Here is a 27,243-nt window from a genome sequence, read left to right on the forward strand (position 1 = left end):
TTTTTTTTCACAAATAGAAATGGTGCTCCCCAAGGCGAACTACTCGGTCGAATGAACTACTTTCCCAACAGCTCCTAAAGCTAAGAGGACATGTCCTACATCTCTGGTGTTGCAAGGTGACAAGGTGCCTTGGCGATCGGGGCTACACTGGGAATAAGATTGATCCTAAACTCCACCTGCCTCTCTGTTGGTATACCCAAGAAAATCCTCCGGGAATACATCCAGGAAATCTCGAACTATCGGGACATCTAACACTGAACGACTCAGCTCCATACGAGTATCTACCACATAAACCAGGTAACCTGAGCACCCATGTTGGATAAACCTCCAGGACCTCGTTGTTGAGCAAAATGTCAAACCAACCCTAGGCCCCTCACCATAAACAGTCAGCTCTCCCCTACTTGGGGTACGAACCACCATGGGCTGTCTCTCGCAATCAATCTGAGCCCTAAAATGCCTCAACCAATCCATCCCAACTATAACGCTAACACCCCCCATAGAAATTTGGACAAGGTTGATTGGGTATAACACTCCAAAAATCTCCAAAGTACAATCGCGAAAACACTCGCAACAGGGACTTTGTCTTGGCCGATAACAAAAATTTGTATAGGATTCTCCAATGCATCAAGAGGAATGCCAAAACTCCTACTAAAAGCCGAGGATACAAATGAACGACTTGCACCAAGTCAAATAGCATTAATGTAGGCAAAGAGTTCATAAGAAAAGTACCTAACATAAATGTAAATCATAAGCATAATGCAAAATGATTAGACAAAAACATAAATAGATGCATACCACCAACAACGTCTGGCATCGCTCTGGCCTCCTCAGCCGTCATTTGAAAAGCATGTCATGTTGCCCTCGGGGCCTTAGACCTCTCCCGATGTCTGTATGTTATCCAAAGATTAGTCGGCGCCGGCTCCTGTACAGGCCTAGTAGCAAGCACGGGGCATTGGACCTTCACATGGCCCACCTGATCACAATGGTAACAAATACATGCACTTGGTGAAGGGGTCTACTGTTACAGATGTCGACAATCCTTCATAAAATGTGTTAGGTCTGATTCTGGATCTAAAACTGATAATCAAACAAACATGAATCGAGAATAACACAATAAGATGAATGAATTGAGCTTGCACACGATTAAACACTAGAAATCGTCAGGTACAACTCAAGGACAGGCAGTAAACGCCTAGAGCATCCAACCCCCAAAAAGACAAATACATAGACTATTTATACTAGACAAAGACCGCAAACGAAGTTTGCTGCCGTAAACACGTTTACGGTCGTAAACACCTCAAAACACAAAAATAACACAAATGTAAATACAATCATGAACCAAAACAAATCACATGCTAAGCCTAGCCCAAACCATTTACATGACCCTTCAATCTCCCTCTTGGTTTGGAGCAGGCTTGGATTTAGTCTTTGTCAACAACCAGCACATCGGATCTCCCCATAGCTCCATTCCATATTCTCTTTTTGATAATCTTAGCCACCATCCTTGTATATTCCTTTGCAGCAGGTTCAAATAACTCATCAGCAACAATAATCTGATGTTTGGCAAGCTGATGAATGTCTCGCTTACCAAACTGGAGTAGATCCCTTTTGTCATACAGGCGAATGCAATCATCTTTGAGCTTGATAACTGTAGCATCTGAAGTTTCATCATACACCCAATAAAGCATAGAGTGTAGTGATCCATCAGGACAATTTTGAGGAACAGGGATATGTTTGACTTGAGCAGTGGCAAGCCACATCACTGCCGAATAGGCTCGCTGGTTTCTTTATCCAAAACATGCTTGTGAACTGCAAGAAAAGACTCCGCAATTTTCATTGATGGAAAACCCTTAGCCACTTGATCTTCCAAGAAAGATTTAAATTGGCTAGCCTTTGAATTCTTTGACAGATTTGAGAAGGGAGCTTTAGATAGCTCAATAAGATCAACCTTGGTAAAGGAGTTGAAATCATGAGCATCCTTATACAATTCTTTATTTCCACTCTTCCTTCGTACCATAAACATATCCAGCGTATCATGAAATCCCTACGATAAAATTCCTGACCTATCACCATATACGTCTCTGAAAGTTTGAGTGCTTAGGTCAGTGAAAGTTACTTGAGGCCTATCCCAAGGAGATTTATGATCCACACTTCTTTTAAATAGCCATTTGTTCTTGTCAGTCGACTTCTCATCAACTTACTTTCTTTTGGCTCCTTTAGCCTTTGCAGCTCTGGAGGCATGTTCTGGGTCTACTTCAAAACGATCTACAACAATCGTGGATTTGATTGGTTGAGACGAGATTGGAACATCATCGTTTGGAGCATCTGGAACGGGGGGATCGACATGAGGTTCATCAACAGTTGTCTTGAAATTATCACCAAACCTGTCCTCAAGCTTCTTTTGTAACTCCAGGAAATTTGCAGCCAGACGACCATATTGCATCTGAAGATCAGAAATTTGCTTTGTCTTCAGAGCATCTTCTTCTTTAAGTTCAGCCATTTGAATGCTGAGCTCGGTATTCTCAGAATGGAGTTCTGCGACTTTGATTACCAGCTCAATATTCCTCTGATCAAGTTCAACATTTTTCTGTTTGATGGCGTCAATCTGGCTTTTGAGTGAGGGGGATCAATCTCTTGTGTTCTCACCTCCGATGAGAATTCCTTTGCCACGAGAAGGTGTCGAGAATTGTTCCTCAGCTAACAGATGAGCTAGCTTGACTGAGACATCTTCTTCGTTTGGTCTAGGAGATGAAGGATCTGCATGAAATGAGGGACCACCAGCTTCAAATACAGCATTGGGGCCCTCACTGATCGGTTCGGTTGAGATAATGACTGGTGTGATTGTTGGAGGAGCTGTAGCACTTTGTGTCGTTGTACTCTGAGATGCTAACCTCAGTACAAGTCTACGTCATTTGTTAGGGGGAGGAGTGGCATGAGAGGTGGTAAGATCTTCTTCCATTGGCAATGATGTAGGTAGGCCAGTGTCAAGGGGAGGAATCCCTGACACTGTCACCGTGGGAATTAAAATTTCTGCCGTTGGATTTGAAGCGGGAGGAGAGATCACAAAAACGTTTTCTTCAATCCTTGTATCAATGGTCATAAGAGCCACTTCATTGACAATGTCAAGCAAGCTGTCGAGGTTTAACTCAGACATAAAGTCGTCATTTCCACCAAAGTTCTGTGGAATATCATCTTGATCAAATCCCGATAAATCAACATTCTCATCTTCATTGTCATCTTTTCTCGAATCCTCATTATAGTCACTCTGAACCTGAATAGATTGCAATTCAATTTCATCATCAACTTGAGTCACTTGAGCAGGAGTCTCAACATCTTCATGTTCGGAAGTAGTGATAATAAACTCAGAGGACACTTTTTCTGATGAAGACGGTTCTGATAGAGTCTTTTAAGAAGTTTCATGGGATTCGGAAGACTCATTTATCTCAGCAAATTGTCCGAACTTCACCAAGAGATGAAGACCTTGAAATATCACTTTACCCTTTTTGTTTTGTTTAATAAGCCCAACGGTGTGAGGGCCTAGGGACTTAGTATCCATCTTATCACCAGATTTAACCATGTCAGGAAACTGATCATCAATGAAAGTTTGAATGAATCTGGGATACATCAGAAATGCATCTCCGTTTCCCTGAGTCAGTGCACAAATGTTCACAAGAAACTCATCAAAGATATACTTTGAGAAGTTGAATTTGTTGTCAGCTGACAGGGATACGATCGCTCCTGTGTTTCTGATTGAGATCTCATCCGCTCCCGATCTCCGTCCTGACACGCAACTAATGAACACGTGAGCCAAGAAGTGCCAATAAGGAGGCAAGAGCTTTTTCACGGTAGGAGGATAAGAGCCCTCATATCCCATTCTCTCAAGAATTTTTGGAATTTCCGCAGCATCAGCTTTGGTTGGATAGTCAGAATCATCAAGAATCATCAATGTGTCGTTGATATATTGCTCCGAAATCTGGATCTTGCAGTTTTGCACCACAGCTTCAATAATTACTTCCTTGTTCTTCTCGGACATCTTGGCTGATTTCCAGAACTCTTGAATAAGACATTCATAAATGACAGGATTCACTGTGATTGCATAAGCCAAGCAGCATTCTCGCAAGCGATACATCATGGACATGAAATCTTTGTGAGATTCTGGTGGATCATCCAACACTATTGCAAGATTGTGCATCTCAGCTGTCTTAAGATATGACATTATCTGCACTTAAACGAGCCAAGTAAGAAAACATAGTTTACGATCAAACTAGGTCAACAGACCGTAAACTGAGTTTACAGTCAAGCTAGGTCAACGGACCGTAAACTGAGTTTACGGTCAAGCTAGGTCAATGGACCGTAAACTAAGTTTGCGGCCGTAAGGTCAAACCTAGTTTACGGTCGTAAGACCAAGGAACCATTTACGGTCGCAAATGTCAAAGCGGGTTTGCGGTCCATGAATTAAAACCGGTTTACAGTCTATGAATTAAAAGGAGTTTACGGTCTATGAGTTTATGCTGTATGAGTTTACGGTGTATGAACATTCGAACACCGTAAACTCCGACAGTCTTCAAATGCAAAATTCTCCTATGATTCTAAGTCTATTCGAACAACAAGTTACAAGTTCAGGGTCGGAATTAACGTACCTTTGACGAGGACTAAACGATTTTGAGAAACTCACACTTTGATTTTCGAATATTAGAGAGAGAAAAGGCAGTTTATGCTTTTTGAATGAGGGAGGCGGTAAAGAGAGTTTACCACAGTAAACTCCCACATTTATACTCCTTTGACTTTTCAAACCGCATACATTGTTAGATTGTCAGTCCAATTTCCAGACAGATTTTTCAAAAATAAAACTTTTTGAGGATTATTAAAATAAAAATTTTAAAAGTAAAAATAAAAATAAAAATGAACATAAAATAAAAATATTCTAATCTCAACAAATAATAAAAATTTGTCTATTAGTTAAAAATTTAAAAAATAATATAAAATAAAAATAAAAATAAAAATAAAATTTTTAACTAAACAACATGCGTAAACTTTTGACTTCATCTTGAGATACTAGGATCAAAGTTGTTAGACAATCTTTATCCACTTGTCGGTACCTTCTATATTTACATCTTTGTCTGGTCGATCGTCGGTATTGTGGTCCACTTAAACACGAAAAATTATGGCAGATTTAGGACATATTATTTGTTACAAGACAGGGTGAACTTAAAATCCTAAAATTTATATCTGATCCTAATTCCTTAGATACTATATCTTAAGGTCCATTCATCTGACAACGACCAGGAATATTGTTGTCCACCTAAATTGAGCAGCAAGATCTATAGACAATCTGTATGAGTTCAATTTTAAGTGTACTGGAATGTGTTTCCCGCTTCCTGATATGCCCCAGCCATCAAGAACTTCCAGAGTACTCCTTACACTGGGTGAGCAGACAACCATTCAGAGAGAGGATAGATTCAGAATTCTATTACTTATTACTTATTACTTTAGAGGGGTTGAGAAGTGGAAGGTTGCATATGCTATGTACTAGGTCGGATTAGAAGTCGCGCAGAGGAGACAACATATGGCTAACAAATAAGAAGTCTTTCACATATATAACCTGTAGAGAAATAGAGTTGCATATGCTGTGTACCAGGTCGGATTAGAAGTCACGCAAAGGAGACAACATATGACTAACAGACGGAAAGAAAGAAAATGATATTCTGTAGACCTAATTTATCGGAATTTACAAGTCGCCCAATCCAACCGGAATTAAGGACAGAATCCGCACATCGAGGAAAAGTTAAACCACGGTTCCAAGTACGGGTTCAATTAATGTGACGAGTAGATTCTCATATATATCTCCCTGCTCAACCTATCCGAGCGTCGTATTGTCAGGCTGAACGGATCTAACTAGGTCAAGATTTGTCAAGTGTATAAATTTCCTAAGTTCAACTCTCCCTAGTCAAGTCCATTTAAAATTTTTCGTGCCTACCGACGCATCAAACCAGAGCATAGACCCTTCAACTTTGGGTACGTTACGCAGACTCAGGTTGCCTGTTATCACTTTATCATATCACTTCCCAGAACATCTTTCTCAAGCACATTTCATAACCAACATTTTTTATTTTATGATTTTCTAATGTTTTTGGATTTTTAAAATTTTCTAATTTTTTGTTTTGTTTTTATTTCTCCCCCTAAATTTGTGCATAGGAGAGAAACGAAAGTAAATATGCAAATTTAAACTATCCTAAAACAAAAATTAATCCTCAAAACGAATCATTTTTAACAATCCCACAAGCACATCGAATCGAGCTTTGTTAAACGGCTTAGTGAACAGATCTGCCACATTACTATCGGTGGGAACCTGTTCTAGCCGGATGAGCGAGCGCTCATAACAATCTCTGATGAAATGAATTTTGATGTCAATGTGCTTGGTTTTGGAATGTTGGATAGGATTTTTAGTTATTTGTATAGCGGCCTCATTATCACAATGAATTGGGGTTTCTAGATAGTTCAGACCGTAATCCAACAGCTGATGTTGGATCCAGATAACTTGAGAATAGCACGCCGAGGCAACAACGTATTCCGCTTCTGCTGTAGAAGTAGATACCGTATGCTGTTTCTTGCATTGCCACGATACCAGTCTATCACCAAGGAACTGACACCCTCCTGATGTTGATTTCCTGTCAAGCTCACAACTTCCATAATTACTGTCAGCAAAAGCATATAAATCAAACTCAGAATTTTTCGGATACCAAAGACCTAGTTTTGGACTGCCTTTGATATACCGAAAGATTCTTTTGACAGCAATAAGATGTGAAGGTTTAGGATTATCCTGATAGCGAGCACATTTACACACTGCAAACATGATGTTGGGACGACTTGCAGTGAGATACATCAAGGAACTGATCATCGATCTGTAGTGAGTTTGATCTACGGGTTCACCGTCAATATCTGGAGTCAGCAAGGCTCTTTCAGCCATGGGATTTGAAGCAGGCTTCGCGTCTGAAAATCCAAACTTCTCAAGAATATCTTCAACATACTTTGCTTGATGTAGCAGGATTCCGGTTGAATTTTGATTGACCTGAAGCCCTAGAAAATGGTCATTTCGCCTAGAGAACTCATCTCAAATCGCTTCTTCATTACGCTTTCAAACTCTTTGCAAAGCATTGGACATGTGGACCCGAAAATGATGTCGTCAACATAGATCTGAACCAGTATCTGATCATCACCCACATGCTTGATGAATACAGTTTGATCAATAGTACCACGACAGTAGCCATGTTCGAGCAAGTGCTTTGTTAGGGTTGCATACCATGCTCGAGGAGCTTGATGTAACCCATACAATGCCTTGTCCAACTTGTAGACATGATTAGGGAACTTTGAGTCAACAAACCCAGGGGGTTGATCAACATAAATTTCTTTCTTCACTTTGCCGTATAGGAAGGCAGTCTTGACATCCATCTGCTAGACCGTGAAATTCTTGTAGGAAGCATACGCGAGGAAGATTCGAATAGCCTCCAGACGAGCCACGGGAGCATACACCTCAGTATAATCAAGACCCTCGATCTGTCGAAACCCTCGGACCACCAATTGTGCTTTATTTCGAACGATTACACCAGAATCATCTTGCTTATGACGATAGACCCAACGCGTGTCAAGAGACTGTTTGCCTTTTAGTAACTCAACCAGTTTCTAGACCCCCAGCTTTTCAAATTGATTTAGCTCTTCATGCATTGCGTCTACCCAGCTGGGATCAATTAAATCCATTTCAATATTTTTGGGCTCAACTTGAGATATAAAGCAAGAATAAAGACATTCATTAACGTCTCCACTATGTCTTCTGGTTTTAACTCCATCACCCAGCCGGCCAATGACATTTTCTATCGGATGATCGCATTGAATTCGGGAGGGTATGTATTGGCTGATCTCATTGATAGAAACAGGAAGAGTGTGAATATTGAAACTTCCATCATCTACTGGTTGAGTCCGATTAGAAGACTCTGCTACAAATTCATTTGCAATTTCTTCAGGAAAGAGGAGTTCCATAAATGTTGGATTGACAGCGGAAGCATCTCTAGACATGAACTCTCTCTCGATGGGTGTTAAAGGTGTAGCTTCAGCATTAGGAGTTTCAGTTGGAATCTCAGACACTGGACTAGTCGTTTGTACAGATGACTCCCCCTCAAATTGAGCAGAGAACTCTCCCTCAAGTGGAGCAGAGGATTCCCTTTCAACCGTTGGGGGTCTGTAAACAACCTCTTCATCTTCGTCTTCAATCACATGAACATTCTTCAAACCAGAGGAAGATCCACTTGAATTATTCGAAGACACGTTGAGAGATATGAATAGGGATGTGTAATCAAATAACCAGTCGGGACCCACTCTAGCGTCAGTTTCATTCTCCTCCAGCCAGCGCACATCATAAGATTCAATGATATGCTTAGTCCTTTTGTTGTAAACCCTATATGCGGTGCGTGCAACATACCCCACAAAGTAACAGTCATCAGCTTTGGCATTAAATTTAGGGTTGGAATCTAAGTGAAGAAGGGTGCAAGGACAGCCAAATACACGGAAGTGGCTTACGGAAGGCTTGTGTCCATAAAGAATCTCGTATGGTGTCTTCACATGTGCTTTGTTGATTAGAACACGATTCTGCACGTAGCAAGCAGTGTTAATCGCTTCGGCCCAAAAGAAGACAGGTAGCTTGGAGTCACAAAGCATTGTCCTTGCAGCGTCTTTTAATGTTCTGTTTCTCCGTTCAGCAACACCGTTTTGTTGAGGCGTGTGAGCAGAGCTATATTGATGCACTATCCCCTTTTCTACGCAAAAATGGTCAAGAATCGAATTCTTGAATTCAGTTCCATTATCAGTGCGAAGCGCCTTCACTTGATTGAGTCTGCTTCTCAATCATCACCACGAACTTCTTTATCAGATCAGCAACCCCCGTTTTGTTGGATAAGAAGAAGACCCATGTAAATCTAGAGAAATCATCAATCACAACAAGACAGTACGAGCTTCTGTTGATGCTCAAGACGTTGACCGGACCAAATAAGTCCATATGCAATAGTTGAAGCACTTGATTGATTGAGCTGATTTGCTTGGGCAAGTGTGGTTTCCGATGATGTTTGCCTTGAGCACAGGAAACACACTTTTCAAACGTGATAAATGCTCTGACAGGAACGCCTCGGACCATCTCATTTTTCGCAAGATGATTCAGGTTTTTCGCATTTGCATGACCAAGTCTTCGATGCCATAACATTTCATTGTGTTCGGAAACCTTTGAGAATAAACAAGTGACTTGTTCAGGTAGGTTACTGTTCATATCAATGATGTAGGCGTTCCCATCCCATTTCGATTTGACTAGAATCCATTCTTCTGGGATGACGATGCCAGGCTTGAGAATCATACACTCTTTATCAGTAAAATGAGTTGAGTAGCCTTTGTCACATATCTGAGACACGCTCAACAAACTATGCTTTAACTCGGGTGCAAAGTTGACGTTCTCGAAGCTCAACACTCCATTTGTAACAGTTTCGCGCTGTGTGATCTTTCCACCCTCTCCGCCCGCAAAGGAAATATAACCCCCATTAAAAGATTGAATTTCGCTCAGCTGGGAGATGTCTCCAGTCATATGTCGGGAACAACCGCTATCGACGTACCAAGGACGTACGATATTCCTCCGCAACTGCCCCTACAAAATGAGCAGAATCATTTAGACTTAGGAACCCAGGTCATCACTGTCCTGGGTTTCCTTTTTCACCTTTTCTGATTTAGATTTTAAAATTTGCAAATTAGGATCTTCATTTCTAATCACTTCAGAGGGTGGTAACAATGGATTTGAAAGTGATTTGGGCTTCCATTGAAGTTTAGGTTTTACAATATTCTCTGATGGTTTTGAAATAGACTTCACAGGAGTTTGCATAGACTTTTTGGATTTTCTACCAAAATTAGTAGAAGATCTAGAATTGCTTTTTGACGAAACCGATCTTGGCTGAGCCGTGTTCGGTTTTGGCAAACTGTTTTGAGTTTTGTTAGTAAAAACCTTTTTATTTGTTTGAAAACCAGCCCTTTTTCTGTTCTTACTATCTTTCTGATCCTTACTTCGAGAGCGAGTTCTTGAGGATTTTCTAATTAAAGACCTTCCTCGAGACTCATTCTCCCCTCTTGGTGACAGATAGTTTACAAAGATCCTATTTTGACAATTCCTAGCTATGTGACCACCAACACCACAATTGAAACAAATCTGTTTATTATTTGAATTTGTATTTCATTTTTCAGATTTATTTTCTTTACAGACACTCTTACTTTTCTTAGAAGAACATGCATGAGAATTAGATTGAGAAATAAGTGAGGGTGCCTCATTTGATTTGACTTGTGGAGTTGATGATTCCTCATGAGAATCACAAGCATCAGAATTACCAAACAATTCATCAAACATATCAAAAAAATTAAATTCAACAGTATCCAATGATGAGCTAACACAAGAAGCTTTTTCAGTCTTAACATCAGAAACACACTCAAATTTGTTCACAATAGAAAAATAAGAATTAAAAACAGAAACAGATTCTCCAGCTTCACACTTAGCCTGGTCTAAGGGTGTATCTTCAGAGGAAGTAGAAACATTAGTATTTTCAATGTTAATAAAACCTCTTGAAACGAAACCAGCACGTTTGCCATATCGAAGATGTGGCTCCCTGTCAGTTTCGTCTTGTGTCAAAGGGATTGATGTGTAGTTATGATTAAAAGGAGGAGGAACACAATCATACCCTAAACCCTTGTTTTGATTTTCTTTGAATTTCAATTGTGTTTCATATAAAGACTCAACTGTTTTACTAGAAGCAGAATAATTTTTGAAACTGACATCTGTTTTTCCACTTTTAATTTTTAATTCGTCAAGTTCTTTGGTCACAGCATCAAGTTGTCTCTTAGTATAATCATAAATTTCACACTTTTCACTGAATTCTGATTGAATTTTTCTAAAATATTTTGTTTTGGCTTCTAGTTGGGCCTTAAGTGGTTTCTGTCCCTTCCTAAGTTGATAACCCTCATATTTAAGGTCCTCTACTTGTCTACATAAGGTTTGAATTTCATTGCGAAGAAGTGTAACATATTCTTTGCAGGCAAAATAACAGGACGGTAGATTTACCTCGTTTTTCTTGGGCTCGGAAGAGGTGGAAACCATTAGGGCAAGCTGCAGTTCCATCATCTCTGCCTCGGGATCAACATCATTGTTCTTTGAAGCAGCATCATCAATTTGAGCTAGACGAGCATTCTCTGACCCTGTGATGTTTAAGGATTGAATTTGATCCTCCCAATCAAATGATTGACCAACCATAGCTGTCTCTCCATTGGTTGTAGCTCCTGCATGATTGTTTCCCACTGCAACCATCTGTCGGTTGTTGTTGACTCTGCGATCTGGCTTCGGGCAGTCACAAGCAAAGAGACCCGGATCGTGGCAGTTAAAACATCTCAGCATACTTTTGTTGAATCCCACCTTTTTGTCAGCATTCATAGCCCAGTTGTTTTTCCCTGTTTTCTTGGCGAATCGTTTGGCTCTGAAGACAGCCATGGAAATCTGCCAAGTAATGTCCATTTCCTCCACATCTTCGGGATGTATCTGGTCCAAGTCAGCAAAGGATAGCTGAGGTGGAAGATCTCCGGCTACAAAGGCATTGTAGCAATTAACTAGCCCAGTGACTAGAGCCAGATTTTCATTAGATTCTTTGGTGTTTGAAGAGGAGACTTTGACTGACATATTGGGAGCAGGAATAGTTTGTGGAGATGGCACACTTGAAGGTTGATGTTGAGGGATGGATGTTGCAGCATTGAAGGTTTGAGTCTGAGGTTGTTGAACTGCGAAAGCTTGACCTGAGGAAGTCATGAAGGATGATAGTGCTGCATTGTTGGATGAAACACCAAGGTTTGCAGTAGAATATGAATTCATATGGTTGATTTCTCTCTGTTTGTCATCAATGTCACAGGCTTTGATGACTGCCATGATCTCTGCAAGAGTGAGAGGGACCAAGTCCTTGGTTTTCTTAATTACAGCAACATTCATATCCCATGATCGAGGAAGCGCATTCAGACGTTTCTTGTTAATTTCTGACTTGGACAAAAAGATCCCTGAAATGTTCATGTCAGTTGTGAGAGTGGTGAACCTTTGCAATTGAGCCTCAAGGGTTTCTCCTGGAATGTAGTTAAACATGTTAAATTTTTGTCTTAGAATGTCCTGCCGACTTTCTTTCATATCTTCATTGCCCTCGTAAACCTCAATAAGAGCTTCCCATAGAGCTTTAGCAGAAGTGTATTCACGAAAACCTTGAGCAACATCAGGAGATAATGCCATGGTTAGAGTAGCCAATGCTCTCTCCTGTTCTTCAACCAGTTCAAACTCTTCATCAGTGTAGTTTTCAATGGCTTTGTCAATCAACTGACCTCCAACTGTCATCGTGACTCTGACAGGACCTCTAAGGATACTTCTCCAGATCTTGAAATCTTTCATTTTGATGTATTTCTCAATTCTGTATTTCCACTCGGGAAAACCTTCAGCAGACATCAACCTCGGAATGTGTGTAGTAGTGGCCATAACAGCATCAAGTTCTTGAAAATGAGTTTGAGAATCCATTTGAAATTTAAGGTGATTTAACAGTTCCAAAGGAGTTTATGGTTGATAAGACTAGGCAGACGTTTACGGCTGTAAACTAGGCAAACTAGGTTTACGGTTGAAGTGATTGCGACCGTAAACTAAGTTTACGGTTTATGGGTTCACTGTTCTTCAAACTTGTTTACGGTGTATGAATATTTAGAGATTATGGTTCTTGAGTGGACAGTAAACAAAGTTCACGGCTGGCAGTAAACTCTCAATTACCCTTTTAAAATTGTATTATCCAGACGAAAATAGTTCCTCCAACGCCTAGAACGCAGAATCTAACGATCAAACAGTGAGAATAACAGCTTGAACACACAAAATCTCGATCGGATGAGTTTGATATCAGTTTACTGCTCTGATACCAATTGTTAGGTCCGATTCTGGATCTAAAACTGATAATCAAACAAACATGAATCGAGAATAACACAATAAGATGAATGAATTGAGCTTGCACACGATTAAACACTAGAAATCGTCAGGTACAACTCAAGGACAGGCAGTAAACGCCTAGAGCATCCAACCCCCAAAAAGACAAATACGTAGACTATTTATACTAGACAAAGACCGCAAACGAAGTTTGCTGCCGTAAACATGTTTACGGCCGTAAACGTGTTTACGGTCGTAAACGTGTTTACGGTCGTAAACACCTCAAAACACAAAAATAACACAAATGTAACTACAGTCATGAACCAAAACAAATCACATGCTAAGCCTAGCCCAAACCATTTACATGACCCTTCAAAATGACCCTGTATGCCATAATTATGGCAGCCTGTCGCTGATCAGCAGGTTCCCTCATGCGTCTTCCCGCACCTACCACATGTGCGGCCTCTATGCTCTCTAGGACGTGAATCAACGGGCTTGGCCCGCTTCTTCACCGGCTGCGATTGGACTGGGTCTTGGCGTTGCTCCCTAACCCGAGTCTCAATCTCAATCTCTCTCCTTCGAGATGCAGACTGCAGCTCTGAAAGAGTCTGGTACTATTGTGTAGACACAAACTCTCGTATCTAAGTCTTGAGCATGCTCAGATATCACGACATCTGAACCTGCTCGGAAGATGCATACTCAGGGCAGAAAAATGCCCTCTCAATGAACTTCTTGGTGATCTATGTCACTGAATCCATCGTCTGTCTAAGTGACATATACTCCTGGGCCAAACGCTATATATATATATATATATATATATATATATATATATATATATATATATATATATATATATATATACCAAAGGCACATACTCTGCACGAAACATCTTACTAAACTAACCCCAAGTCATTGCGGCCATCTCTATGGGTGAGTAAGAACCGATCACAAGCTTCCACCAATCCTTCGCCCCCAAGTGTAGAAGGTTTAGGGCGCACCTGACCTTCTGGTCCTTCGGACAAGAACATGTGAAGATACAGCCCTTCACATCAGAAACCATCTCATCGCTACAATTGGGTACTTGACCCCATCAAACTCTGGAGGCTTCATGTTACTGAAGCTTCGATACTGGAAAGATCCTCCTACCCCAGCTGCAGTGGCTGCAGCAGTGGCAGCCTGCGTCACAACAACATAACGCTCGTCAAAGAACTCAATCATGGCGGTCTTCACAAACACAAACATCTTTGGGATAGCACCCCGAATAACTATAACTACCTCTGCAGAGATCAGCTTATGAACCTCCACATCCGGTACAACCAACCTTGCTGGCTCACTATCTCCTGATCCACCATCTCCGGATCTCGAACCTTTAGTAACCACCATGTGGAAATATAAACATAAATTCATCAGATTACCAATAGAGTAACTCTCTACAGCTCACATATCTCACCTTGGGTCTTGTGGTTTCCTAGACATGGGTACAGATCATGTGCTTTCAGTAGTACGGGCCCAAACTACCTTCCACACCTACCCGTATTTATCTCAGTGATTGCCACCAAACCATTGGGTCACTAGGACTCGACAAATCCATCTCACGACCCATGAAACCTCCACTAACACTGCATTCACCTTGCATATTCGAACCTTACATAGCGCCATATCCTATAGACAGTCGAATAAATCATTCTACCCTAGGCCCACAACCAAACAAGGAACAGGAAGTAAGGATAAATCAATAATTTTCAGGCTATATGATCCTAACTATGTACAATTATAGCGCATATACTCAACTAATAGCAACACAAATGTCAGTTCCAAATAACCAGTTCGAATAAATATCCAAAGCTATAAGGCATCATGTATCAAACATATCTAATGTGATTCCTAAGGATCCTTAGCCTACATTCTAGCATGCAGTTTTATCACATAATATAACATGTGTGGGTATTCTGGGAAACATTCTTGAGCTCCACCTGATTGTACTCATCGCATCCCTCTTGTGGTTATTTGGAAAACAATTTTTGAAAATCTTTTTGCATATCCTTAGTTTGATTCTAGAGTCACACGAATGCTCATCCAGTTTACTGAAACTAGGGCTCTGATACCAAATTGTAATGTCCCAAAATCATAGTAAAATTTTTCATTTTAAAAACACAATCCACAAGCCCAAAAGTTAACAAAACACTGTTTACAAATCATAAGAAGTCAAAACATCAAATCAAAGTATCAATCGGCATAAATTACAGGATGATGTGTAAAATCATGCCGTCGCCTTTCCCCGCTCATCAGAAGTACCTGAAACATTGAAATACAAACTATAATCCAAAGCTTAGTGACCTTCCCAAAATACCCCATAATACAAACTAATATAGATATAACATACAAATGTATACAGGGTTTGTTGGTCCTTGACCTCAACCCAAACATATAAGGATTGTTGGTTTACAGTACAGAGAAGTAACAACTCAATCCAACCATCAAGGGTTTGTTGGCATGTGGCCTCAATCCAAACCTCCAGGTTTTTTGGCACGCGACCTCAACCCAACCACCCATATGTTGACATATATACAACAAATCACACATAAAACTATCATAGCAATCCTACATCCAAGGATACATAAATACAACAAATGTGCCGACCTTGGTGTCTTAGACCCATTGGCGTAGTGAGAGAACTCACCTCTCAAACCGAACAAGAGCTTAAATAAGTATCGACCCCGAATACCAGCTCTACCTATCACCTATTATGCAAATCATTGTCTAGCCTAATTAGTACTAATCACCCAAAAAAATATCCTTAAGTACAAGTTGATCAAACTCAACAAATCAGCTGAGTCAACCCAGCCGAGTCGACTCAGCCCCATACGTGGGGCGTACTTCGAACTTACGCGGGCATTCTCGGTTGCGACAAAAATAGACGGGGGCCTAACCATGTACACACAACGTACCATCTAGTACATCTAATGTACGCAACTGAATGTTCTTAACCCATTTAGTGCTTAATGTATAATCCTTTTTCGGCCAAAATACAGATCCGAGTCCCAAACGTTGTCCTTGACCATAAAGTTTCGAACTTTATGATCTTGCTTGGACCTAATGTGGTTACCACTAAAAATCCCAACATCTTAAGCCATTAAGACAACATAACTCTTGCATGGGGAAGAACTAAGGGTCAAGAATACATTTTTATCACTCTAAGCCTAGAAAAACATCCAAAAGGACAACCCATTTCCTCTATAGTATGCCATGCACAAGAAGGCCATGTTTGGCGACAAAAGTGCATAATATCAACATACAAACAAGATCTATCAAGTTAATCACCAAGGTATGAACTTTATACCTTCTGGAGATTGAGGATGATGTAAGACTTCTAGACGCAAGCTTGCTTCTAGCTTCCAAGATTCACCACCAAATTTTTCTTCCTTTGAAACACATAAAAGCACTCTCTCAAGCTTCAAAATGCAACAATGGGGCTGGGGTTTGCAAGGGGCAACATTTCAATGGACGGAGGCTAGAAATGAGACTTAAGGTTCATTATATAAGGTGCCAACCCTAAAGATTAGGGCTTGAGTCCTAGCGGAGTACGTAGAGTACGCTCAACGTACTCCCCCAGAATGATGTCATTATTATAAATTCCCCTTATGCCCAACATACCTTACAGGTATGCCCCGTGTAAGGGATGAAGTTTCCAGAATCACAAATTCAAGGATTGGAAGGAAACTTACCAGGATTTGAGTGTAACATTTCACAAACGTTTTTGAAAAAGAAATTTTAAATAAAAAGGATAAGTTAGAGACATGGGATAGGTCTTTTGTCATGTTCTTATTTGATTGTTTGCGTGGGATCATGAACATGGACTCCTGATTCAACCTCGGTTTACAAGGAGATTCGATGTGTACGGTCAGCCAAATCCCGAACAGGAAAGTGATTCCCAAAATATCCATACTTGTTATATATGTTGAATTTGAACTTGCTGACATGTGAATTGTTAAAAATGCATGCTAGGTGATAGATAAGGATTCTTTCAGTAACTGTATGATAGTATTGCATGATTTCTGTGGTGCCTTATGGTCTATGGAATTTCTTGTTACATGCTATTTGATTATGTGAAATGCTAGGTGTATGTTGTATAGTTGTATACAGTTAGGATTAAATAGCCTTAGAATGATTGACTTAGCCATAGTTCATGGTCATTGTCAGGTTGTGGGATTTGGGTAGAGTCATTTATTCGACAATCTATCTCATCCTACATTGTGTACAACTAGCATGCACAAGGCAACCAACGGTGTGGAAGCCTGATTTAGGAAAATCTTAGGAGGAGTGCCTATGAAGTTACTTGTGGATCTTAGGAGAACGTAGGTGTCAGTACACCAAGGGGTGGCTTAGTGCAGTGCCCTAGGAGCTTGAGATAAGTTCTGATTCGGCTACAGATAGGTGTGGAAGGTAGTATAGGCGTTTACTACTAAAAGCATAGGATCCGTCTGAGCTTCAGAAGGAATCTCAAGAGTACTAAGGAATTAATAGGTGAGGGAATAGTGTGTCTTGATGTTTGACCTTTTCGTCATATATATTTCAGTATGGTGGCTATTAGAGGATCTTGATCAGGTGGTGGCTGCACCGAAAGGATGGGCCTGAGTGATTAGGAGATTTGTTGGATCATTGCTGCCAAAGTAGTTGTGGAGATCATAGAGGCAATTATGGAGTTGTTTGGGTTGGTTAAGACTATGCTGATTGAGGTGTTTTTCAAGCACTATGTAGCTGTCACGTAGGCTGCCAATACCGCAACTATTGTAGCCATCACCATTGTAAGATGTATGAGAGGCCGAACGATGCAATACCAGGAATTTTGTAGTATGAAGCCTTTGGAGTTCAGAGGTGACAAAGACCCGATTGTCACTTTGAGATAGATATTTGACATGGAGGGATGTTTCTACAAGTGCTCATGTCCCGAGGACCAGAAGGTGAAATTTACGCTGAATCTTCTTCGTTGGGGTATGAAGGATTGGGGGAGTTGGTGACCCATAGTTTTTCACATGAAAAGCGAGCCGTAGTTACCTGTGAGCAGTTTCTAGAGATGTTCTGTGCAGAGTATGTTCCACTTATGTTGAGAGAGTGATTGACACATGAGTACCTATCTCTCAAGAAGACGAATGAGTCGATGAAAAAGATCACCAAGATGTTTACACAAAGAGCTATTTTTTGCCAAGAGTATATCGCTTCAGAATATGTGCAGATGCCGCGATACTTGAGTATTATCAACACGGAAATTTGAGAGTCCATGTTGACTCAACCGTACGTGTCTTTGGAAGAGTTTCAATTGAAATCCAGGAGATGGGAGATTGAGTTAGAGATCCAGAGGAAAGAGGAGGGGTCAATTTCAGTGCAGTTGTAGCTGGCGACCAAGCGGTTCAAGTCTTCCGACTCGAGATATCGACTAGTAGAGTAGAGGAATTCCAGGTGCTATAAGTGTGGGAAGTTTCATGGCGGGAGGTGTTGATCTGTTGGATGTCATCGATGTGGCAAGGAGGCGTATTTCGACAGAGATTGCATGTAGAGCTTGAAAATTTGTTTCCATTATGATAAGGTGGGCCACATCAAAGCTCATTTCCCTCTTCTCGTGTTTGGTGAAGTGTAGGATCCCGTAATCTTAGCATGTCAGATTCCAGATTCTAGATGGGTACCATGGGAGGGCTGAGATGTCCAGAGCTGAAGAAAGAGCCTACTAGTTTGTTGCAGAGGATACGTGTTTGGTGAATATGTCGCTTGCGGGTATGTTTTCAATTTATTTTATTTTATCTTGAACTTATGAGTTAACTTTTTCTCTTAGAAGTTCCCTTCTAGAAGAATTTATCCTATGTATGCATTTGTGTTGGTAATGTTTCGAGATTCTCGGTGGCCGGCGTTCCTAGGGTGAATTAGACTCAAAGAAATCTTCTTCATTTCAGTTATTAAATAGAGGAAAGTATAGGTAATGCTTATGTTAGTTTGAGTTAGAATTTTCGCTTTGTGTTGGTTGCATCTGAATGATCCGTATATTCTAAGTGGGGTAGAGTGGACATTCGTAGCGGAAAGAATTTATGATAGGGTGCGGTCTCACCCAGATTGCTTGTGTTTAATACTTTCGTGCAATTGTTTAATCTTCCAATTTTCATGATGGTGTCATCTCCAGTTGTTGAAAATCCTTTCGAATTGTATTAGTAATATGTAGGGCGTCCTCGTGCTTTTGGATCCTACGGTGTTAGGAACTTAGGTTGAGGGTTGTGAGGAGGACTTCCATTGTTGTTCCTGTTTGATTGGGACTTGGAAGTTTGAGTCACGACCCAAAGTCCAAAGAGGAATAATTATGTTTTGCAGGTTCGATGTGTGCCTATATTAGGTTGTGGGTGTTGTTATTGGTTAGTGGATCGGGGTTAAGCCCGATTGTTGTTATTGGTTAGTAGATCAGGGGTAAGCCCGCGTGCTATTATTGGTTAGCAGATTGGGGGTAAGACCACGTGCCATTATTGGTTAGTGGATCGAGGGTAGACCTGAGTGTTCGAACAATTGGGAAAAATCAAGTCAGATTTGTGATTGCATTGGAGGCTGGGCCATCACATGCAAGAGGGGAGAACAAAAGCAAGTGCAATGGAAAACCGATCTCCGACTATGCGCTCCGAGATAAATCTACCGATGAAGAAATTGTGGAAGTAGAAACTCTTGAAGAAGAAGATGTTGATCAAGAAGATTTAGTGGAAGATGTGATTTTGGGAATTCAAGATATTAAGGAATCACATACCAAATTCCTTTTGGAAAAAGAGAAGATGAAATAGTCCTCAGTTTTTTGGCCATCATCATTACCCAAAGCCTTTTGAAGGAGCCGAGACATGGCTAAGGTCAAAACCAAGCTGGAAATCGATGCCTACCAAGCCACTCAACAGTGCTTCCTGCAATTCCTACTCTGAGGATTGTACAAATATATGAAGGTTCTCCCACCAGAAAACATCATAAGATCCCCGAAGAGCCTCTGGTTCCTCCTCCATGCAAGCTATTCATTACCTAATCTAGTCAACAAATCATCTTCCCATCTCTTGTTAAGCTGACCAGTCCAAAGAAAAAGGCAAGAAGATAGCTACAAGCTCGGACAACCTAGTGAATTCGTTTAAAAAGTCTGAGGGTTGGTCAAGGAACAAATACAATAAGAACTTGAAGAAATCATCCAGATTCAAGCACTCAAAGACAATCCTAATCCGGTGTTGGGCATTTCTACTCTCTTTCAAGAAGGACTTTACATGACATACGCTTTGTTCTCTTCATGTACTTCGATCTTCCAACAATTGATGAATACCATCTTGACTTACCGATCTCTCCTCATGGATGCTTCTACATCAAGTTCGCATATCTTCATCCATTAGACGATCCACAAACCATCATCCGAACTGAGAATGAGAGATTAAGAATCTTCTATTCCACCAACACACTACCTCAGAAAGAAGTGTGGTCTCAAAAAAGAATTACCAAGATCGTTGGATATGGTAATAAGGTTTAAAGCATGTTTGACCTCAACTGTCTTTTTTCACAGATTCTTCATATCTCGGAACAAACAATCCACTACCACCATCTCAGATGTAAACTTTCCCTTAATGAACCCAAATGACATTCTCACTATAGCTGCTCATTTCCGAGATCGCCAAAAATGATGTAACGACCCGTTTAAAATAAATAAAAATTAATTAATAAAATAAATAACGCCTAAAACCTTGAGATGTATTTTATATTTTTATTTTATTTTATCCCTAAATCCGTAATAATTTATTAGCGTTAGCCACAAGGAGTTAAATGTTATAATTTCTGGAATTTGGGATCTATATTGTATCATTTGGACTTGGAATGTAAAGACTTTCGTGAAGCAGGGACTGTTTGGTAATTAGTGGACTTAATTTGAAAAGAAGGGAGATGAAGTGGATAAAAGTGTTAAAATGGCATTAAGTTTGATAGGCGGAGGCATGACTAAAACCCGTCACCTCCCATCCTTTTGTTCCTCGTTTAAAAGTGCAACACCCTAAACCCTAACTCTAAATCCATTCTCTAGCCAGCACCTTATCTCTCCAACTTCTAGTTGCCACCTCCTTGATGCCATAGTGAACTACCAAAGCTCAGGGTTGTCGCTGCCGATGAAGACGCAAGTTGAAAGCAGACACCGTGACTATGGAGAGGTCGAAAAAACAAAGGCATGTGGTTGTCGCTGTTGTTGTTCTTGGTTTAGAGTCGCACCACTTCTCCTTCTCCATTTATTTTCTACAACTATGTCGCCGCCACCACTCTGACGACTCTTTTGGTTGTCGCAGTCTCTTCCGACTTCTACACGCCACCACAAGGGTGTTTAAGTTTGGGAGTGTGTTTTTGTGTTAGATGTTCGTGTTTCATGTGTGTGTGTGTTGCTGTTGCATGTTGTGAAGTGTGCGGGTGTGTCTTGGCTGGCCAAAAAATCAAAGAGAACCACCATGGCAGCCAACCATGATGGATGCCGCCCTTATTGCCTTTTCTGCCACCACTAGCCAGCAAAATCATAGAAAACCCACCACCACCACCGTGAGGTGGTGGCTGTCACCTTTTGCTGCTTCCTGCCACCCCTTTTGGTGGTTGTATTGGGCATTTTCTTATTCTTTTTGGTGCTAGTGTGTGTATGTGTGATGTAGGAACTTTTATGTGTGCTTGGATTATTGGATTTATCACTTGAAACCGTCGCCGACCACCACTGCCCGAGGTGGCAGTGGGTGGTTCCTGATTTATTAAACATTTAATGACTTAGGCATTTAACTTTTATCCGAGTGGCATGAGTTTGGGGTTAGAAACCCTAATTAGGGTTTAGAAAACCCTAATGTCAAGAAAACCATAGCTTTGGAGTTGGTCGGGACCCACATTAAGACTGTAAATTAACTTTAACTAATACTTAATAATGCCCTAAAATTAATTGAATACAATATTGGACTTAATGAATTATGTCCTTAAAGGGTTAAGTGTGGAACACTAACCCTAGTTATCATTTTATATGGAAACCCTGGAATCAGGGAGCTCTATTTTGGACAATAATCGGGCGTGTATTTGGGATATTGATTGTATAATTATTACACCCGAGAATGATTAAGTCAAACCTTAATCAATCCTACCCTTAGGTGATTAAGTCCTTAATGGGTTAAGTGTTCTTACTTAACCCTAATCGTCATTTTATGTGAAACCCTAATCGTCATTTCATGTGAGGTAGTCAACGTTGCAAGTGACTATGACCTGGATCGAGTATTGAATCGGGTATCTTCCTGTAGGTAATTGGAAGTGAGTTGAAGCTGTTAGAGTTCTCCGTTACTATGGTGGTTACCTACATGTAAATCGAGGTGAGTTTTGCCTCATTATACCATGGGTCGAAAGCACCAATATCGGCCCTACTTTTGGTTATCTATTAGTAGAGGGATGCCTTAGGGATTATATGTTATCATGTCGAATAGACTGAGGATTCTTGATCTAGGCTTTCTTTCTGTTTCCTTGTTTGGATGTGGTTCAGGAGTAGGATTATCTATCCAGGTGTCTATCTCACCTCTAAGTGCATACAGTTATGCATTCCTTAGATTGGTGGTATTTAGTATGTTGTTATGTTGTAGTGATCTATTAGATCTGCATCCTGGTATTGAGTATGTTGTTATGCTGTAGTGATATGGTAGATTTTGTCACACCCCCAAACCAGAATGGCGGAAACATTCGGGGGTGGATGACTTCACGTAGTATCACAACCATTGAATATTGTAAAGAAAGTAACACAACCATCACATATATAATAAAAACGTATGTTGTTGCGTTATACATATTAGCAAAAGAATATTACAATAAGATGATAAATGTTCAATAATAAAACATCCTTAGTGTTTCCTTCTCCAAAAGCTGGTGGTTACCTGTATTAGTGATTCCCTGAGAAATACAAGTGGTTTCGAAAAAGTGTCAACAACTAAGTTGGTGAGTTCATAAGAGTTTTGCTTTGAAAAGTATGTCCTTTTTGATAGTAAATTGATGAACGAGGTTTTCAGAAAATCCAATATTTTCTATAAATGATTTGAAAAGTTTCCCGTGTTGAAGTGCGTTGGTGTTTTCGATACTTGTATAATAGTGATAAACTCTGTGTTAAGAATAAAATGGAAAACTGAAATGCATAGATGAATCTCGTAAATCAAACTTGTTTTTATACTTTTATGTGAGTTTTATAACCATACTATTGACACTGACGGCCTGTAACAACATTCTTCAGGTGTTGTAGTATTATGACATTTGTCACCCCAGACCTGCCGGTCTAACTATAGCTAATAGTTTAGGTGCGGGGTTGTCAATCCCGTATAGATCTATACACAAGTATCACGCTCTCTCTCCAAGAGATTATGGTATATAATACAGGACTTGAAATGCATACATACGAGTACGTTGAAGTTTAAATGTCTCACATTACTTAGTATAAACAGATTTACGATAACAAAGACTTTACTTCTTTTGAAAGCATTTCATTTGTCGAGATGTTTATGTAAAATGTATGAATCACTTGAATACTACACTCATTATAGTTTCTCAAAAGTATGTTTCCATTTAGTAAGAACAACTTGGTGATATATTAGCCCTTTAAACATAACGTTATTTTTGTATCAAAACCCTATAAGAACGATATTATAATTATGTTTATGAAATGATAATTTGACTTGTAATGTACTTGTATTTCCCCCCCTAAAACGTGAAAAGAATTGAAAAGTAGGGGTATGAACTCACTCGTTAAGTTTGAAGAGAGAGGCTAGGTTTGAGCAGAACTTCGACCACGGATGGTTGCGTCTTCGGGCTCTCGGAAATCTCTGCAGCGTAAATCTTTCGTCGGGGGCTCGAGTGCGGATCATCTGTTCGGGTGGCTATCTCACCTCTGGTTACTTATGGTTACACATTCTATGGTGGTTAGCTGGTAGCAGGACCATATGTTGTGAAAGGACTAGTTGGCGGTAGTGATTTGTATGATTGTTGTTTGCCTGTGTTATGTGCCTACTTGATCTTGATTGCTTATATGTCAACATATTGTGTTTGGTTTGGGTTGAAGTGGTCCTGCTTTGTGTTGTAGGCCAAGATACCCGTTGTGGTCCAACTGTAAGTTGTAGGCACGGAGGCTTGGGAAGAGCGGTAGGGTTGAGCCGATAAGCCAACAAACCTTGGGCATTTCAGCCCGATGGCTGATTGGACCAATCGTATAATGGCATTCCAACCTAGAGTATTCCATCCCGAGGATGACTAGACCTGGAGGTGGATTGGGCCTGGGGTATTCCATCCCAATGGTTGACTGGATCCGACGTGTTTGATTGTATATGTGATCTATTTTTATGGTGGTATTTTGGGGGAAACTCACTAAGCTTTATGCTTACCCAGTTGTTTATTGTTTTACGTATCATCGGTCACTATGGGAAGGCGAAGGCGAGACTATACACACTCATCAGCAACATTGAGGATTCCACGTTTTCTATGATAATCTGATTTTTAATAAATATAGTTTGGAATAAACAGTTTTCTTAATAATGGGTCTATAAATTGGTAAGTTTTACCTTAACAAAAATGAAAAATTTTTGGTTGTTAATATGGGGCGTTTCAAGTTGGTATCAGATCCCTGGTTTGAGTGAATTAGAGGAACACTTATGTGAATTCAGTCTCAAATTAGGATAGGAGAGTTTTGCAAATTTTTTGAAAAAAAACAAAAGCTATAATAAAAGAGTTGGGTTAAGGACATAGGCTTAGTCTCTTTTCATGTTCCTGTTTGATTGTTAGCTTGGGATCGGGAATGTGTACCTTGACTTAAATTTGATTTTTTCTGGAAGATGCGGTGTGTACAGTCAGCCAGAGCCCGAACAGGAGAGTGGTTCCAAAAATACCCATACTTGTTATATTGCTGAGTTTTGATCTTGTTGATATATGATTTGTTAGAAAAGCATGTTAGTGATAGGCTAGGATCTTCAGGAATTGCATGATAGAATTTCCTGATTATATGATGCCTGATAGCCTAGGGTTTTCGTTATATGGAATTGACATCATTAATGTAGTTGCTTAGTGTATCCATCAAAATTATACATAACTAAGATTCTATAACCTGAGAATGTTTGGTTTAGCCTTATTTCCTGTTCTTGTTTGATGAAGGGATTTGGGTAGAATCAGGTATTCGACTATCTATAGGGTCCAAAGTTATGTATGATTAGCATACACGAGTGCTACAAGGTTGGTGGAAGTTTCATGGATGAGTTGTGTGGAGTCATACGACCAGCTGCATAATGTTTAGCCTTCTTCTAGGAAGTGAGAGTGGAGTTTATGTGAATTCCAGTGAGTATTGTTAGGGTTGTTATGATGATCCTCTAATACAAATACATGTATGTGTGGAAGGTTGTATGGCCTGTACTACTGGAAGTACAGGACCCGTATGCGTAGCAAGTAAGTCACAACCCCTACGGTTTTGTTGGGAATTGGTCCTCATGGTGCTCTATGCGTTTTATATGATATCTGCTAGGTTTATTTTCATTATGGCGATTACAAGACGATCAGAGGCAGGATCCAGATCAGGATCAGGACCAGATGGTCGGAATGAGCTATCATTGACTGAGGATCGAGTCAGGGAGATCATTTGTGATGAGGTTGTTTCTTTTGTATGGGAGCAGATACTAGAGCTGTTCGGGCTTGTCAAGGCCGCTATGAGGAGTACTTTGATGATCGATATGTTACACTTTCTGAAGTTGTTGTTGTTGCATCCACCGCGGCTGTTGCTGTCATTGGGGCTTGAGGAGAGAGAGATTTCCAGTATCGGGACTTTGATCATATAAAGACCCCAGAGTTTGATGGGGTCTTAGACCCAATTATGGCGATGAGATGGCTATCAGATGTGGAGGGTTATTTCTTCACGTGTTCTTTTCCAGATGACCAGAAGGTCTAGTGCGCATTAAACCTTCTCAAGTTGGGGAAAGGGAATGGTGGAGACTGGTGACTAGTTTTCATACTCCTGAGCAGAGGGTCGTGATGACTTGGGTGCAGTTCTTGAAGATGTTTCATGCAAGGCATGTTCCCCTGGTAGAGAGGGAGAGACCGGCCTAGGAGTACGTAGACCTGAGACAGACGACCTAGTCAGTGACGGAGATCACCAAGATGTTCATAGAAAGGGCTTTGTTTAGTTTTGAGTTCGCTGCTTCAGCCTTTAGAGCAGGCTCAAATGACTTGGTACTTGAGTATGCTTAAGATGGACATTTGGCAGTTCGTGTCCACCCAGCGCTATGGTTCTCTCTCTAAGCTTTCGGAAGCCGCGAGAAGGCGAGAGATTGAGATAGAGACTCAGGCAAGGGAGCAATGTCAGTCCCTGAATCAGTCCCAGCTTGCAGCAAAGTGGTTTAAGTCCACCAGCCAGAGTTCAGGATCAGTTGGAGGGAGGCGCAAATCTGTTGCATGTCGTAGGTGTGGTAGGGATGGTCATTTTAGAATAGACTGCAGCTGGAGTGTGCAAGTTTGTTTTCATTATGATCAGGAAGACCACATCAGGGCTCATTTACCTTCTCTTAGTGAGGTGTTGGATCCTACACCCTTAGCTTGGCAGTTACTTGACGGTCGTCATGTGACGGCCAGGGTCCCAATGACCGAGATTTGAGTTGGCAATTCTTCTATTTAGCAATTGTGGTAGTAGTAGTAGTTGTATTCATCTGTAAATTTTGTGTATGTTTCAAGTTCATTTGTAATCTTGGATGATCAGTTAAATGAAATTATCTTATTTAACTTTGTTTAAATTGATCTTTTGTTATGAATGGATTAATTATCTTTGTCCTCAAATACAAGTGTATTGAAATATATGAATGTTGTGTAGGTTCGGATCCTTCTGCGTAACAGGATGACAGTGGTTGGAATCAAGTGGTAGAGTTCCGTTAGTCTGGGGATCGAAGGACTATGGAGTTTTATTTTCTAGTATATTTCAAGTGGAGGAGTGGAACCTCGCAACAAACAGACTTTGTGCCAAGATTCAGTACTCAGTCAGATTTCTCTAAGTTAAAAACTTCTGTGCAACTGCTAAATTTGTATGTTTCGCAACAAGATCACCATCAGTTGTTGAATTTACCCATCGATTCGTATTAGTCTTAGTTGTGATAGCGTCTATAGGGCATGCTTGTGCTTAGACCCTAGGGAATTAGGAGCTCAGGTTGAGGATTTGCTTGTCTGTTATTGTCTTATTTGGG

The 27,243-nt window shown here is 40.4% G+C and overlaps 1 protein-coding gene across 1 annotated transcript; it reads right to left on the reverse strand.

Annotated features, from left to right (window-relative positions):
- Positions 1 to 7,680: 7,680 nt before the first annotated feature.
- LOC145095587 (uncharacterized) lies at positions 7,681 to 12,613 on the reverse strand. Its single transcript, XM_079033437.1, has 5 exons — positions 11,135 to 12,613; positions 10,425 to 10,504; positions 9,749 to 10,004; positions 9,000 to 9,679; positions 7,681 to 8,884 (listed from the first exon to the last, which is right to left on the reverse strand). Exons 1-5 carry the CDS (start codon positions 12,611 to 12,613, stop codon positions 7,681 to 7,683), a joined length of 3,699 nt encoding a protein of 1,232 aa, XP_078889563.1.
- Positions 12,614 to 27,243: the final 14,630 nt, after the last annotated feature.

The sequence above is a fragment of the Lactuca serriola genome, chromosome 3 (assembly GCF_051521515.1).
Source record: "Lactuca serriola cultivar US96UC23 chromosome 3, Lser_US96UC23_V15, whole genome shotgun sequence".
In the NCBI taxonomy this organism is placed as follows: Eukaryota; Viridiplantae; Streptophyta; class Magnoliopsida; order Asterales; family Asteraceae; genus Lactuca; species Lactuca serriola.